General features: G+C 44.8%; 1 protein-coding gene across 1 annotated transcript in view; it reads left to right on the forward strand.

The window, feature by feature from the left end:
- Nucleotides 1-755: 755 nt before the first annotated feature.
- The window catches only part of PRKCA (protein kinase C alpha), a 360,902-nt gene continuing 345,360 nt past the window's right edge, over nt 756-16,297 (forward strand). The window contains exons 1-2 of the mRNA XM_061175760.1: nt 756-1,029; nt 3,973-4,004. Coding sequence (XP_061031743.1) covers nt 857-1,029; nt 3,973-4,004 — 205 coding nt within the window. The 5' untranslated portion in view covers nt 756-856. The remainder of the gene's footprint in view (nt 1,030-3,972; nt 4,005-16,297) is intronic.

A 16,297-nucleotide genomic window follows, 5' to 3' on the forward strand; every position in this document is an offset into this window, starting at 1 on the left:
AAATCAAGAAAGCCTGATCATCCACTATTTAACTGTGGTAGCCAATGAGTAACGGGATAAACAACCATGACGAGTCCTTTAACCGTCCTAACATCCAAATTAGACGTCTACACAAGACGCAGGTGAAGCACAATTCAATTGGAGGCATGTGAAAGGGCCCGTGTTCCCTGATTGAAAGTAGCTCCTTTTCTCCTGCCGTGTATAATAAACAGCGTGGTGGCCCGGGAGGGGCGGGGCTTGGATATTGGAGCCAGGTGAAACCTCAAATTGATGCAAGCTTATAAAAGCTGGGCTCTTGGCCCGGAAACACGGTGGGTCTTGGAAGTTGGAGAGGTAGGTGAGCGTCCGAGCGCGGCGAGCGGAGGCTGCGAGAAGCCGCGTCCCGGGATGCGGGGCTGCGCTGAGGAGGAGGACGACGACGACAAGCTGGACGGAGTTGAGCGGTGGACGGAGAGGAGCGGAGCGGGCGGCCCAGGGGAGGAAGGCTGGGAGAAGGAGGAGGCGGCGGCGGCGGCGGAGAACGGGCCCGCCTCCGCGGCGTCCTCCAGTTCCCAGGCCCGGGCGGCCCCTCTGCTTCCCCAGCGGCGCGGAAAACGCAGGGGCGCCGACTCCTCCAGCGCCGGCGCGCCCCCGCCCGGCGCGCCTCCGCCCCCGCCCGCCCGGGCCGCGCTCGGAGCATGCGCGGTGGGCGGGCCGCCTCCGCCGCCCGAGTCGGAAGCGCGAGCGCCGCCGCCGCTGTCAGTGCGCGAGGGGCCAGCAGCGCGCCCGCGGCTCAGCTCCGGCCCGAGTCCCGCCGCGCCTCGGCCGCCGCCCGCGCCCCCCGCTCCCGGCGGAGGCAGCAGGCGGTGGGGGGACCATGGCTGACGTCTTCCCGGCCAACGACTCGGCGGCGCCTCAGGACGTGGCCAACCGCTTCGCCCGCAAAGGGGCGCTGAGACAGAAGAACGTGCACGAGGTGAAGGACCACCGCTTCATCGCCCGCTTCTTCAAGCAGCCCACCTTCTGCAGCCACTGCACTGACTTCATCTGGTAGGTGCGCGCGGGAGGGCGCGGGGCCGGTCCTCCCCATTCTTGGCCGCCTCTCCCGGGGAACTTGGGCAGCCGCTGGGAGTCCCAACTCGCCCGGGACGCCACGCGCGCGCCGGGCAGGACGCAGGCGGGCAGGACTCCCGGGAGTCGCCGCCCGGCCGGCCGCCCCCCGCCGCGGCAGGGGCGACACGGAGGCCCCCCAACCCTCCCCGGCGCCCCCGGAAGCCTCCGCGGGTCAGGGCTGAGCGCCGCGGAGAGTCGGAGGGCGGGTCCCCGGGGAAGAGCCTGGGAGGCGGCAGGCGGCGGCTGCGCGCCGCGGCCCGGGCGGGGGCCGAGGCGAGCCGGGCCGGGTGCCTCGCGGGTGTGGACGCGGCCTTTCTCCTCGGGCTCGGGCTCCGCTGCAGTCTTGGGTCCTGCCCGCTGCAGCCCGTACCTGTTGGGCATGGAGTGGCTCCGGCTTCCCTGCGTGAGCCCGGGGAGAGCGGACAGGCGACCACCTGTTGAGAGTGTGCGGGGGAGGAAGAGCGAAAGGGAGCTGGTAAAGGGCAGAAGGGCAGAGGGAGTCCTTTAAAATAAACCCCGTCAACACGGGGTCATGCTGGTAAAACCCAGCGTGTGAGGACAGAGCCCTTATTTAAGAAAAATGCTGGTAGGGCTGAAGGTGCCAGAGTTCTGGTAACTTTCAATAAACGGAGACTTTAACTTGGGGGTCCCCGGGGGTTTACGGGGAATGGGTAAGTGGTGGGCTTCAGAGGGGGGTCTCTGAATCCTGTGAAACTTAGAGGAAGTTATGTATGTGCTTTCTTCTGATGAGAGAACTGGCTTTTATTAACTGACTTTTTCAAAAGGTTGGTGATTCCCCCTCAAATTTTTTTTTTTTTTTTTAAGGAAGCTGAAACTAAAGGCAGTCTAAATGCTCCAGTTGGAGGAGCAGTAGTTTCTCTTCAATTAGGTTGCTAGCCACCTTGCCTCTTCTACTTCTTCCTGGATGTAGGACACCCTCCCCAAGTCAGATATGTCTAGGGTTCCTTAACTCCTACCCCTCCACCCCCAGGCTGGGGAATGGCACCAGGGTGACAACACAGAGTGCGCCCTGCCACCAGCCAGCTGGCATATGGATCTTGTTGGGGCCCTCTGGAGAGCGCTACCTGGATGCATCACATCTGGGGAAAATCATCTCTAAGGGCAAGTCCCACAAACATGGTGCTAATTAATAGGTGTTTAACTTTTTTATGCGTGGCTTTATCTGAATCCATCACACCTGGGAAAAATCATCTCTAAGGGCAAGTCCCACAAACGTGCTAATTAATAGGTGTTTAACTTTTCCTTTATGCATGGCTTTATCTGAATCTATCACACCTGGGAAAATCATCTCTAAGGGCAAGTCCCACAAACATGGTGCTAATTAATAGGTGTTTAACTTTTCCTCTATGCCTGGCTTTATCTGAATTCATCACACCTGGGAAAGTCTTCTCCAAGGGAGAGCCCCACCAATGTGGTGCTAATACGGTGCTTAATTTTCTTTTAGAAATCAGCTCAAAAGTACACTTACGAAAAGCACAGCTACCTCCGTGAATGGTTTCCAATGTGTAGTCAGCGTATGAAGCAATTGTGCTCCAAGGAGCACACAGGTAATTGTAGATAAGACTTTAAGTTCTTGGAGCATCAGGGCAGAGAGGAGATTGTGTTTAGTTAAGGGGGAGGTCTTCAGCCTCATGTATCAGCTGTGAAATTCCATTAAAAGGGAACAGCTAGACTACTGATTACTTTTGCAGGAAGTAGGTAAGGTGGAAAAAGGGACTTGCAACATACATATCCAGGCTAGCTGAAGACTTTCCACTATCAATTGCTAGCCCCTGGTGAACTGATGTGGCATGTCAGGTCACCAGGTGTAACGTGAATGGAAAATAAAGATCTCCCCGACCTCTTTCTCCTGGAGTAATCCCTGAAACAGTTCTGTTTAGCTGTAAAGCAACCCCTTGGAAGTTCCAGGAAAATATTCCCCAGCATTGTCTAGCAGTGGTTTTAAATTTTCAGTTTTCTTCGTTGGGTCCTTGATTTACAAGTCATTTAAATAATAAAGCACTGATATTTTAAAACTAAGTGCGTTTAAGTATTTTCTGGGTGGGGATGACTAAGTTAATTATAAAGATATGCGAAGTGCTTTGTAAACTTAAAATGCTATGTAAAGCAAGAGATTATGACTCATAACCTTCTGAGAATTTTAATGTAGTTCATCCTAGTTGGAATGGTTTTGCAACTTAATGTCCACGTCAGGGTTTTCTGCTTAGAAAGTAAATTCTCTAAAGTAATTTACAAGAACAAAATAGCTCCTGAATGTGCTTTGGAGGCTATTGGTTCTCAGTAAAATTAGATCATAATCTCACATGCGAAAAATAGGGATGATACTTTGTAAAATGTGGCTCCTTTAAGCCAAAGTTTAATGTTAAGAGTGGTGCTGCTTGGCAATCTCTAGACAAATAATGCTTTAAATTCACAACAAATAATGTAGCTGCTTTTTAGTTGTCTTTAGGGAGAAACAATTTTCAGTTGGTCTCTAGGGACCAAATTCAGCCTTTTTTTTTTTTTTTTTTTTTTTTAATCATTAGGTCAGGCCCTTCTTGTTACCTGAATATTGTAGCCAACAACTTTATAGTCATGTTCTTGTCTTGAAATTTAAATATTGATAACAAAGTGTTTAAAACAAACAAACAAACAAAAAAAAACCTTGACTACGTTGAAACAGTTCAGTGAGCCTTTGGAGGCCAGATCTTTTCAAAGTTGCATCGACCCTGTGCTCTGAGCTATTTAGGCATGTTTTCCTGTCACATCATTGGGCTTCATGTACAAACCTTTAACTCTAGAAAGCTTTGTTACGTAACTGGCTTAAGATATGGTATCCAACACAAAATATGTTAAATCTTCTTCTTGTTTGTTTTTCAGGGGGTTTGGGAAACAAGGCTTCCAGTGCCAAGGTAAGCTGCCACGTTGGATTTTATTTTCGAGTACAGCATGAAATGAGCATTCCAGACAGGAACGGTGTTTCCAGTCATCTTTTCTTTGATCCCCCCCAAAAAAACGTTTAGATGTTCTCAAAATGTGAGGGCTGTAAATTTGGGCCTTAAAAAAATTGTTTGGTATTGCCTAGTTAATCTGCATATAGAGCTGCCTTTTTCTTCAAGGGAGAAACCTTCCTGTAACTTATTTTTTTTGCCAAGAACATTCTTGTCAGAAATTGCTGGCTTTGTGTGGGTGTTCAGAAAAAAACGAAATCACTGTGTGTGGCTTTTCTTTCTTCCTGTTTTTGTTCATCTTGTACCTAGGCATTGGGTTGGACTCCTAATTTTGGGCCATACAGCACATTAGGAAGTTGTTTCTGGTTTTTGATGGGCTGATTGTCATCCAGAACAAAGTTGAAACGTTTTAAGGCGGCTGCAGCATGAGGCACGTTACTTCATCTGATACTCTCCATTGCATCCACAAAGAAATCCCTTTCCTCCTCTGATCTGTAGTCGCATTTTACGCACTCCAAATATCTAACTTTTCATATCCTTCTGTTTGTTGAAACATTTTTTTAGAATGCCTTATTGCTTGTGAAGGCATCCCAGGTTCATTAGCCCACCTTCTGGCTCTCCTCACTGTCTATATTATGTTTACTTAGTTCTGGTTACGTTTGCCATCTGGGCTTCGGTTTATTAGGGCAAGTGGAAAGTACATTCTAGCCTGGAAAATATTATCCTAACACTGTTTAATATTAAGTGCGTTAGAGACACACGGGGTGTACTTCCTGTAACTTTAAAATTGTGCTCGTAAGTTGGTTACCATTTAAAACCTGCATGCGTGTGAACTCGTTTGTTATATGCCTTTTCTAAACACTTTTAGATGCAGGTATTTTATGTATAATCTATCAGTATTCTACTTTCCTTCACATTGTGCTTAACACCCCTATTGAATAAATTTATTTGGAGAGTCACATTGAGAAATCAAGTTGAGAGTCCTTTGAAAAAGAATGAAAGGCGTGTTTCCAGTCTCTAAGAGATGAAAGGAAGATGTGACTCTTTCCACTTCTCAAAGTTGTGGACCTGAACTTCATAGGCAACGTTTGAAGTCTTTGAACATGATTTTAGGAAATTTAAAGATGTAACCTTGTGATTCTGGGCTAATGTGATACCTATCTCCTGTCATTTTTGGTAATGTGTTTGGGTGGAGACCTAGGGAAACTCATAAGAAAAATATTTACTAAATGTTCTAGATAATGCACAAGAGAAAGGAGGTATGTTATGTAGAAAATGAGTTTTTTAAATACACAGAACCCAGGATAAGGTTTGTCCCTTTGAGACCTGCAGGTTTTGTTGGTGAAATTGGAGAGTGGCCATACTGGGCTACAGCAGCACCTGAATGGTTTTCTCAGCATCTATTGAACTTTCAGTGGATGAACAGGTTAATAATCTCACGTCGATCACTCCCTTTTACCTTAATTATAAAAGTGCTACTCATAAATTGCCCCAACACTATATATAAAAGTGAAATCTTGTTTCCTTTCCCACCCTCAGGAATAACTTCTATTTAAGACATCCATTCATTCACTTATTTACACATACTTTTTAAAAAAGAGATCAAAATTTTCAGTCATTCTGCACCTTTTTTTTTTTTTTTTTTTTTTTAGCAGTAGGTGGGTAGGTATCCTTCCATATCAAAACATCAGTTCTTCCTTATTTGCATGTGTGGAAATAGCAAATTGATTCACCTGTCTCTGAGACATTTTAAATGTTCCTAAGTTCTCTACTATTGTAGTACAAATACAGCTGTCAACATCCTTGGACTCTAGGTATTTCTGCAATAGATACATAGAAGTGTGTGGATACATTTTAAACTACAGTGAGCACAGCTTAAGTTGCTCTCCAGAAAGGTTCCAATTTGTATTTTCAGTATCAGTATGAGAGTACCCCTTTCTCTTCACTCTTACCTATATTGGATGATATAAACCTTCATTTTTGCTCTGGTAGGTGAAAAGGGCCTCTTTCAAATTCCATCTCCCGTGTAAGGTTGAGCGCTTCTTCCAGCGTGTTTCAGCCCCTTGTGTCTGTCCTGTGAACTTCCTCATGTTTGAAATTCAGGGTTTACAAACCGAACTATAGCAGTGAACGTGTGCTCTATGCAGTATTCTTTGCTTTGAAGAATTAAACCTGATCCCTTGAATGAGTTCCCCTATTGCATTTACAGATATTTAATTCACAGAAACCATTTCAAGTATAAGCCTACTTGTGGGGAGCTGCTTGTTACAGTTGTGTAGTTATGTGTCATCTGTAGTTTTTGACTTCCGAGCAGGCCTATGCTAACCCATTATCTTACTGTTGGTTGTAACTTAGATAACGTTAGCTCAGGGCAATGCTCTTAATCACGCCATGGTTAACCCAGTGTTTCCTATTTTGGTACTTGCCTCGGTCTTAACGTCTGACCATTTAAGAATATATTTAAGTTTTCTCTTGATGTTCTCTACCTCAACTTTTCCTGTTGGTTTGGTTTGATAGGCTCATTCTTAGAAGAATGACTCGTCCTGGTGTGTGCCCTTGGCAGCCCACCCTCTAGGGATGACAGCTGGAGGCTGCGGCTGCTTTTAGTACCCGTACTTGTCACCTGATGGAGGGGGTAGTGTTCCAGCTCTTAGTATGTAGCGTGTTGCTTTGGTCAGAAGATAAAATACCTGCAGTTGAGTTTACTTCAGCTCAAGAGGGGCAGATGCCCCTCACATATACATGGACTCGTTTAGCTTTAAACCTAAAATAGTCACCATCATTTTACTTAGTGTTAAGTCAGAATTGGAAGACTAAAGAATAAGCGAGTTTTAGTCCTTAAAACTGGGTTTGTAATCTGTACCATCTAGAAAGCATATTTTATAAGGGTGTTTCCAAAAGAAACATGTAAGGTGATTTCCCACTTCTTCCCTTCCCCCAAGATATAGCATAAATATGGAAGCAGGAAGCTTTTCTGAAGAGATCTGTTGGGTCATTCCCACTTTTACCTGATGGACTCTATTCCGTCCTTACAGCACACGTGGTACCAGGGGTACAACCCTGAAAATGTGTTACCAGGGCAAGTAACACAGGATGAACCTGCGGTGAGAATTTGCTGCCTGACATGGTTGGAACCACGGGCCTTAAACGTTGAGGAGGATGGAGGACAGGGTTAGATCTTGAAGCCGTGGAACCTTCTTTCAGGTTCTTAGAGATGAAGACAAGCGTGTCCCTTTGTAGATCCGAAATGACAGGACTCGAATTTGCTTTACTTTTGGTTGGCTTATTGTTCTGTGGGTTGGCTTGATCTGTTCCGTGCTCATTTCATCTCCGTGAGGCTGCTGGAGAGCTTGGCCTTGCCTACTTCTTAAGAAAGAATAGAAGTAAGCTTGTCTGGCCCTGGTCATTGAGGAAGTTGAGATTCGAGCCCGGAAGGTCTGTGTCCAGTTGGGGTCTCTGTCCTGCTCCGGCTGCTTCCACCAGCAGCTGTCCCAGAGTGCCGGGCTCCTCAGATGCTCTCCCTTGGGGGCCATGGAACCCAAAACAGCCTTATCTCCTACTTTCTCTACTGGGAAAGGGAATGAGCCAACTTTTTTTTTTTCTCCCTCAGCAAGACCCATGCCCTTCTCTACTTACAGTGATAGAAAAACAGCCTCTCAAAAAGTGACCTGCTTACTTGACGGGCCAAATAGTCTGTTACATCTGGCTAACCTTCTTCTGTTTTCCCTGCTTTTTCTATTCCTTCCTTCGTGGTGAAACGTCACAAGTGAGAATGTACTGTCACCCAGGCTCTCTGAATACATGCTGGAGACGGCATCAGTATGAATTCCCACGGATGACCGGGACCTGCTGTTGTGGCTCTTCGTCCTGGGTGGTCTGCCTGGCACGTTTAAGCCGTCCGCAGGGAATTCATTCACGTTCATGTGCTTGCACAGCGCTGCTGAGCCAGGTTTGAATCTCGAGCCATTTCCCTGCTGAGTACACATCAAATACTGTACGAAACCTGTGAGGCTAACTGAAGCTCTGTATTTTTCCATCGTTGAGGGTGAAAAAATCAGCTTTCTCTACCCCTTTCCTGATGACATTTCCAACTTGAAGGCCCGTTTCAGGGTCGATATTTCGGCTTACCAAAGTAGGACAGTGCTTTTGATATTCCTTCTCTGAGAACGAAAGTTGATGTTTGAAGAAAAAAAGAATGGTTTCCCCCCTTTGGCTGTAGGAGCTGAAGAATTCCAGAAAACCGGGCCCATCCTAAGGGAGGGATGACCTTTAACAGAAAGGGGATTGAGTTGGCAGCTTTTCAGAAAAGGATGCCTAGTTACTCATCACAAGCCTCAGGGTTCTGAGAGCCGAGCAGTGTGGACAGCAAGTGCCAGGAGAGGGTTGGGGGCGGGGACCCGGGCGGGGCTGCGTGGTGAGGCTGGCCGCCTTTGACAGAGTACCCGTCCTTTCCGTGTACTGGATTGGCCACACCTAGACTCTGGGGTGGCCCATCGATTTCCAAAGTTGATGCCAGGATTTTCCATCTTCAAAACAGGTCAGCGTGTCAGGACCCTGCTTCTCACTTGGTTCCCCTCCCCCCAGATTAGAAGCCACGTGGACTATAGATGAGCGTCTGGTTATCTGTAAGTTCCAAAAAGGCAGGTCCAAGTAAGAGTGAGTGTAATTCGAAACGAGGTTTTGCACTGAGGTCAGACTAAAGGGTTATTTCAACTTCAAAGATGAAATTGTCCGTAATCCCTAAAATGCAGGAAAGTGTGATTGAGATGGGCAGTTGGAACTTTTCTTTTCCTCTCAGAAGTAGAGACGCATGAAGACAACTTAGTATAGGGGATTCCCATTTGGTGCAAACTGTTACGAAATGATTTCTGATTAATGGCTTTCTGAATTGCTTCTCTTTCACTCAGTACATTAAGTGAAAGTGCTTTTATTCACACACATACCCCCCACCCTCCGAAGTTGATGCTGAGGTGTGTGGAGAGGTTATTCCTCCTACTTAGGCAGTAGAAATCTCAAATATTTATTTTTGCGGATGAATCTGACATGCAGATTTCCTTTAATTTTACCATGTGTCTTAGTGTCCTGAGTGTTTCACTCTCTTGGATGATATTCAGATTTAAGTTTTCAGTCACATTGACCCTTAACATGCTAATTTTTTTCCTTCAGAGTGATTTTCAAAGTGCCATTAGCTGCCTGCAGAGCTTCCCTGTATGGATGGATGGAGTCCGGCTCCTTGCCAGGACATTGAGTCTCTTCAATCCCGCCGCCTTGCTTTTTCTGACTCATCTTAAGGCTGCTCTCCTTCCTCCCATCCTCCTGTCACTTGAAGTAAGCTGTACTTTTCCAGAAAGTGTGTTCTCTCCATTCTTTCTCCAACCTTTTTTTGCCCAGATAGTACACTTTGAGTCTTAGCCTAAAGTTTAGCCTGGACCTTTTCCATCCTCCCTGCCATTCTGGACGCTCTCCCTCTAATAGGACCCACCCCCCACAGTATTTCCTGTCTGTTTCCTCTGCCAGCCTCGGGAGGAAGGACTGAGGCTTATTTCTCTGTCTTCCATGTTTAATGCAGTGCCTGGTGCTCGGTTGATACTACGTAAATATTTGCTGGGTGTGAGATTGTATAAATATTAGAGGTATGGTATGAATGTTCCTAGCTGGAAGGATCACAGTGACTTCTGCCTGCCTACTGTTTTTTTTTTTTAATACATAAATTTATTTATTTCTGGCTGTGTTGGGTCTTCGTTGCGTTGTGTGGGCTTTCTCTAGTTGCAGCGAGCGGGGGCTACTCTTCGTTGCGGTGCGCGGGCTTCTCATTGCGGTGGCTTCTCGTGGAGCACAGGCTCTAGGCGCACGGGCTTCAGTAGTTGTGGTTCGTCGGTTCTAGAGCGCGGGCTCGGTAGTTGTGGCGCACGGACTTAGTTGCTCCGTGGCACATTGGGATCTTCCCGGCCCAGGACACGAACCCGTGTCCCCTGCATTGGCAGGTGGATTCTTAACCACTGCGCCACCAGGGAAGCCCCTGCCTATTTTAAAGTCTAGTTTATAATCCATAGTTATGTCAACGAGGGGTAGATCTTGAGATGGCATAAGAAAAAGTGATTTCTGAAGCTAAGCATACTTAGTCAAAATATAGAACAGAAAATTCTAATTTGTATCTGTAATAAGTTCTATGTCATGTTAAGCTTAATGAATTAGTATGATAGGAATAAACCACTTGGTGTGCCTGCCTTCTAACTTTAGAGAAGTATCGGGACATCAGAATGAATCGTTCTGCCGCAGATAAAACAAGAGCATGGTATGGGCCACAGCAGGAGGGGCGATACCTTGGGTGTACAGGGGTGAAAAGTTAAAACCAGTGCCAGGATGTGTTTGGTACAGTCATTTAAATGGTCCTTTGCTTGGAGATTGCTAGTGGCTGAAACCAGATGGTGATGCTCCAGAGGGAGTAGTAGCTCGGCTTCATTCTGGTGTTTTTAAACTTCTTGTTCCTGAAAGGTTTCTGCACCTTCACGTGAGGAGTGGAGGACAGCATTGGGGGCGCAGGGGTGGAACGGTTGTCACCCAGTTGCAGTCCCTTGACAGGCTTGAGTCAATTGAAGGAAACTCGTGTTAAATGCTGCCTCATGCCAGACATCCAGGAGCGTTCTCATTTTGTGTACTTTGCAGAAACGCCCCATTAAGCACAGGATATGGTCATTTTTAAAGAACTGAGTGCTGAAGAATCTACCAGGCTGGTGGGGTGGAGCTTGTGGGGTGGAGCTCGGGTTCAGAGTCTCCTCGTTCTGCAGAAAGCACTTTTTAGAGCCAAATGGAAACTTTTTTGGTACTTACAGAGCCTGAATTTATATTAAGGGAGGAAAGAATGATGCCATTGAGGGAAACACTGAAACATGTCTTGGTGACATAGAATGAAGGCCTCCCTGTCCTCATCTGTCTGTCAGAATTTCCACAGCCAACCCTTTATGTCAGGTCTCTCCCATCAAACTGAAAACTCATGTTAGACTTTAACCTGAGACATACGAACATTTCAGGATTGGCATGGTTTTAGCAGTCAAATCTAGTTGAAATTACTACAGCTACATTAAAAGAAACCCTCTGTTAAATAATACAAAGGGGAAAATGGCTTCTGGAAATAGATTTCTATCAAGAACGGAATAGAGGGGGGAATGATTTGATTGTCAGCACAAGATAAGAATTATTTTAAGAGTGAGTTCACAAAGTACGATTAGCATGAGGGTAGTTAATCTTTGATGCCTTCATTTGCTGTTTTCCCCTGAATATCTATACACCTCTAGTTTGGGCATTTTGGGAAATACAAGATCATTTATTAACTGGGGTGATTATCAATAGGTAAGAAATAAGAGTGGAAGCCCAGGATCTGACGGTGTGTACTGTAAACAATCTTAGATCCAACTTGGACAGACTTGTATGAGAAATGGGATAAGAGCATGATCCAATCAACAGCTGAATTCTGAGCAAAATTCTATTTTAGAGATGATCTAACTCCTAAGTGCCAGTGATCCTGTTGGTGAAACCATGATGCTTGGAGTGACGAGTCTAGTACTTCATGCACTATAGTCTACGGTGGAGAGATTTTCCTGTATTTGAGACACTGTAACAAGCGCCCATGTCGTGCTTACTCTTAAATCCTGTTCTGAGCACTTTTCATTCCTCATTTGATCCTCATGACACTTCTGAAAAGGTCCGCAGTGTTATCCCCATTTTACAGCTAGGGAAACTGAGGCACAGAAGTTTGGCAACTCGCCCAATGTCACATAGTTGGGAAATGGTGGAGCTGGGGCTCGTGCCAGGCAGTGAGGGTCCAGACTCCGTGCTGTTACCGCAGGTGCCCCGCTACACAGTTCCTCTTGCTTTGTTAGACTTTTGTCCCCTCACTGGATGGTGGAGGTATGCAGGGATGAAGTGGTTCAACTCGGGAACGCTTCTGTGCTTGCTGCCGGTAGTGGGAGATTGTGCTGGACGCTGCAGGGCAGAAAGCCTGGCAGTGCAGATGGAGAGAGCTCACCGTAGTGAGTCTGAACCAAGTAGGAGTCGACTGACATGAGGACGACGAAGATGGTTTTTGGGCTCCTTAGGAGGTGGCTTTCGATTTGGGCTTTGTAGGATGCGTGGGATTTCCTTCAGTTGGGGAGCTGGGGGGAAATGCTCTACTGTGAGGAAATAATGGAGCAAAAGAGCCTGAAAACGACTTGGGGGTCCGGGGAGGCTGTGGTGCTGGCGGTGTTGCCAGCCCCGACCCCCAGACAGGGGCAGATGGAGAAATGTACGAGGGTCTACCCCCCTGCCTGTCCCCACATGTGCGTGGGCTCTTCTGCGCTAATCCCTGACCTCCTCTTGTAGTTTTTAACTGTCATGCTGACTTTTCAGAAGGATGTTGCAGTTACAGGAAACAGTATTATACCCATGTCAGATATGATGTATTAATTTTTTGGAAAATGTGTTTTAGTAAGGGTGCTGCTCTGACCCTATTCCGAGGGTCTTTGTTCTGAAGCTGGTACTGTTGGTGGCAGCTGGAAGTGCAGGGTGTTTTCCAGCCTGGAGATTAGGAGTGGAGGTGATAACGAATGCTGAGTTCCAATAGGCTTATACACATCAATAAGGGAAATAAATAAGAAAGAAATAAAACATTCACATATTTAAAACTGGCAGCACATTGTTCTTTAAAAACTGCACACTGGTTTATTCTGCCAGAATTTCTGGTTCATTATCAGTAGTTATTTCTTCTCCACGGGGCTAAACTCTGGGAAAGTGTTATAACCCTAATCAGAATCCTTGGAAGGTAAAGGGATGCTGCAGAGCACCTCAGGTGGGAACATAAGATGGGCTTTCATCTGGATTTCAGCTTTGCAAAATCGGAACTCACAGAAGACTGCTGCTGTGCTGGCATGTGCTTGGCATATGCACCCCCCCCCCCTCGCCACCCGGGGAGCTGGCGTTCCCGTCCCCGCTCTGCAGGGGTGGACGCTGGGGCAGAGGCTAAGAGCTCGCCCACTGTCCTGCAGCTTTGAGACCAGGGTGGTGGAGTGTGTGTTTCATCGCAGTAGTTTCTTGTTGGTATCTGAAGCTATAGTGATAAGTAGCCAGTCCCTTTTACTCACCTTTTCACTTGTTTTTCCTTCTGTCAGGTTTTCTAGTAAAGTATGATTTGTGGTGCTGTTTGTAATTGGAATAAAACTCATTGATTCAAGAAAGCTACGCTCATGCTTGTAAAGGTTTGCGTTAGTTTCCATTCGGATTTGTTTTGAAGTTCGGTGGCAGCAAATGAGCTTAAATTATTTTCCTCCTTTTGAATTACTGCATACAACTATACATAACTATCTTAAAATGTGAAAATGGGAGATGGCTCACTTTTAAAACTTTGGAAATTGCAACTTGATTCTTAACTGTTTTACAGTGTAGGGAGTAGTTTAAATCATACTTTTTTCTTCTAAAAGGTGCTTGATGCAGTTGTAATCATGAAAAGTTGTAAGTTGACATTAACAGGTGGATGACAAAATGATCCTGTTGTGAATCATATGCCTAATTTTGAAATCTTGAGTAAATCTGATGTTTTCACGTGGTGAGTTTGATCACTGAAGTGATTTTTATCACTTTAGTTTTACATTAGTTTCTTCAATCTGAGTGATTCATTAACATGGAAAACTTGATCATTCTTCTGTTTTAATTTCAGTTTCTAACAGTTGAGAAGCACGCAGGACTGATTCTTATTCTTTAGGTTCAAAATCAAGTTTGGGTGAAGGGTTGAGATGCATTGTCTTACTTTCCCTTTCTTGCTTAATCGGTACCATCAAGCACCACAGCACCTGCTGGTTGAGTTGAGTCTGATCATGTGATGCAAATTAACTTGCAAAATCACAATTTATTAAAGATTAGTTGTTGGGTGGGAGCTGGAACAGTTTATGCTTGAGATGTGCCGTGGTGGTCTAAAACAAACCTAACGCACTGCTGTAGAATAATTAACATAAACGGTAAAGGTATTGGAGATAAGATAACTCATTGGGCGAGGCTCTGGGCTTATTCTTCAGTTAATATGACGGTGAGAGGTGTAATACTAATGCTTTTCATGATTAAAGCATAAACTCGGGGAGAATACAGCATTCATGCTGTTAACGTTGATAGGCTCGTTCGTGAACAAGGTGCTTGGCTAACTTGCCTGTTGGTGGAGAATTAATGAAGTTTTATCCCAAAGTTCTGAAAGTGCATCGTCAACTTCTGGCTCTTGTTTGCATTTCCTGTGTGTCCCTTTTATGTCAAGTTTTATTTGATCTGTATATTTTGTCCGAGCAGCCTGAAACTATGTGGAGACTTAGGATTAAAAAAAAAAAAAAAAATTGAACTAGTAGAATATATTCATGTCAGATGGGTGAGATTTTAGTCACTAAAAAGCTGGATAGCTCTCTTTAACCATTAGATTTAATATATCTGTAGGTAATTAAAAACATGCTTCTATTTAAATGTAGGTTAATCATCTGAATTCATGTCCATTTAAGTACTGACCTTGACCTCCTTGGTGAAGTCTGTAGTCACAGGATCAAGAAGAGCCATGGTCTTGGAATTTAAAGCAGGAGGGGATTGTGGAGGCTGTATAACTGAGGTCCTGAGTTTACAGCCTTGGAACTGGCCACGAGGGTTCCGTGATGTGCTGTAAACCCAACGGTAAAACTGTGATGATCTTCATGCCTCAACTCCTGTAAAGTGATACCGTGCCCACTGCCTCTTCCTGCTTCCTGGTAGCTCATAAACCTTTGTACTTACGTGTACTCTGTAGTCTTAAATCTTAAGTTCTATTGCCAGTGAGTCTAGGTGCTCATCCCATAATCTCTGTATTAAAGCCTGAGGAAATCTGCAAACAGAACAGGCACTGGATTCCTTTTATTGCCTTTGAAAAATGGCAGTGCCTTTTAGAGACAAATGTGCATCTTGCTCTAAAGCCTAGGAGGTTTACTGAGTAAGGATTGTATGTTCATCTTTCATAATGTGGGTTACCAGTCTGGTAATAACAAAGATCTTGTTTAAAATATTAAAAATGTGTAAGACTTTGAATTTGGATGGGAATTCACAGGCAAGGAAAATGGCTCTGCTTGAAGTTACATATTCTTTGACTTTTGTCTTTCTAATTTTAGCTCATGATTCTTTGGGAGCAAGCTACATCCCTGAGCTACTTAGTCTACTATTAATCTTGCACTGAGATATTACAACAGAGCTGATTTTGCATTTTATATGTTAACTAAAATACGTATGTACAAACCCACTAGTATTAATCTACAAATGTACATATTTTTGGAGGCCCCCAAGCAAGATTTGAAGGGTTGACTTAAATATAACCATAAAGTTTATGTGGCTTTGCCTTCTGTAGTACAGTGACCTGTTCTTAGACTTGAAATTATTTCTGAACAGTGGTACAGCCAGATATAGACGTCAAACCTTAGTTTCAATGTTGACTTGAGGTTCTGATCTTAGAAATACATAAATATAGAAAATATACAAAATGACGGAACTGAAGTTAAACCTGGACACTTATGCATACCATTTTCAGTATTTTCTATTTAAATCTAAACACAACATAAGTCTTGTAAGTGTTCCTTGGAGAATTTTCTTTCCTGTCCTAGATTTCTAAGTTGCTTTAAAAAGTGAGCCAAAAGTGATGGTTCCTATTTTTTTCCTTGGTGAGTTTCCCTCCCATACTCTTGGACATCTTTATTGCTCCAAGCGTTTTTGAACCAGATTCAAAGTTAGGAAACTCAAGGTAAATTGTTACTGCTGATTTGATATATATGAATAATTTTGAAGATTTGATAGGACTTGTGTTAAGAGTAGGAAGTTTTTTCTTTTTAAAAACTTTTAAATTGAATTGTAATACAACTGTATATTGTGTTATAATTACAATATATATACGGAAACATGCATTGATCATAAGTGTATAGGTTGATAAATTTTACACCAGGGCCTCCTGTGTAACCAGCAAGGAGTGGGAAGTTTCTAGGCCCCTTTTTTTTTTTGCTCCTTTGCACCTGCTGCTATATGGAAGTCATTACTTGCTTTGAATAATAGCCTTCCTTTTCAAAATCAGCTCACTTTCCTGGGAAAATCTTTGATTCTTGGGTGAGGCAGTGAGTGGGGACTTTCAGTTCTGTGAACTGAAACTTACACCAACCTCATTTCATCCTCAAGTGATTGAACCATCCTTGGCTCTAACTGGAGTTTCTTTCTCATCCAGCTCCTTAAGTCTTTGG

This window comes from Eubalaena glacialis, chromosome 19, assembly GCF_028564815.1.
Source record: "Eubalaena glacialis isolate mEubGla1 chromosome 19, mEubGla1.1.hap2.+ XY, whole genome shotgun sequence".
Classification (NCBI taxonomy): domain Eukaryota; kingdom Metazoa; phylum Chordata; class Mammalia; order Artiodactyla; family Balaenidae; genus Eubalaena; species Eubalaena glacialis.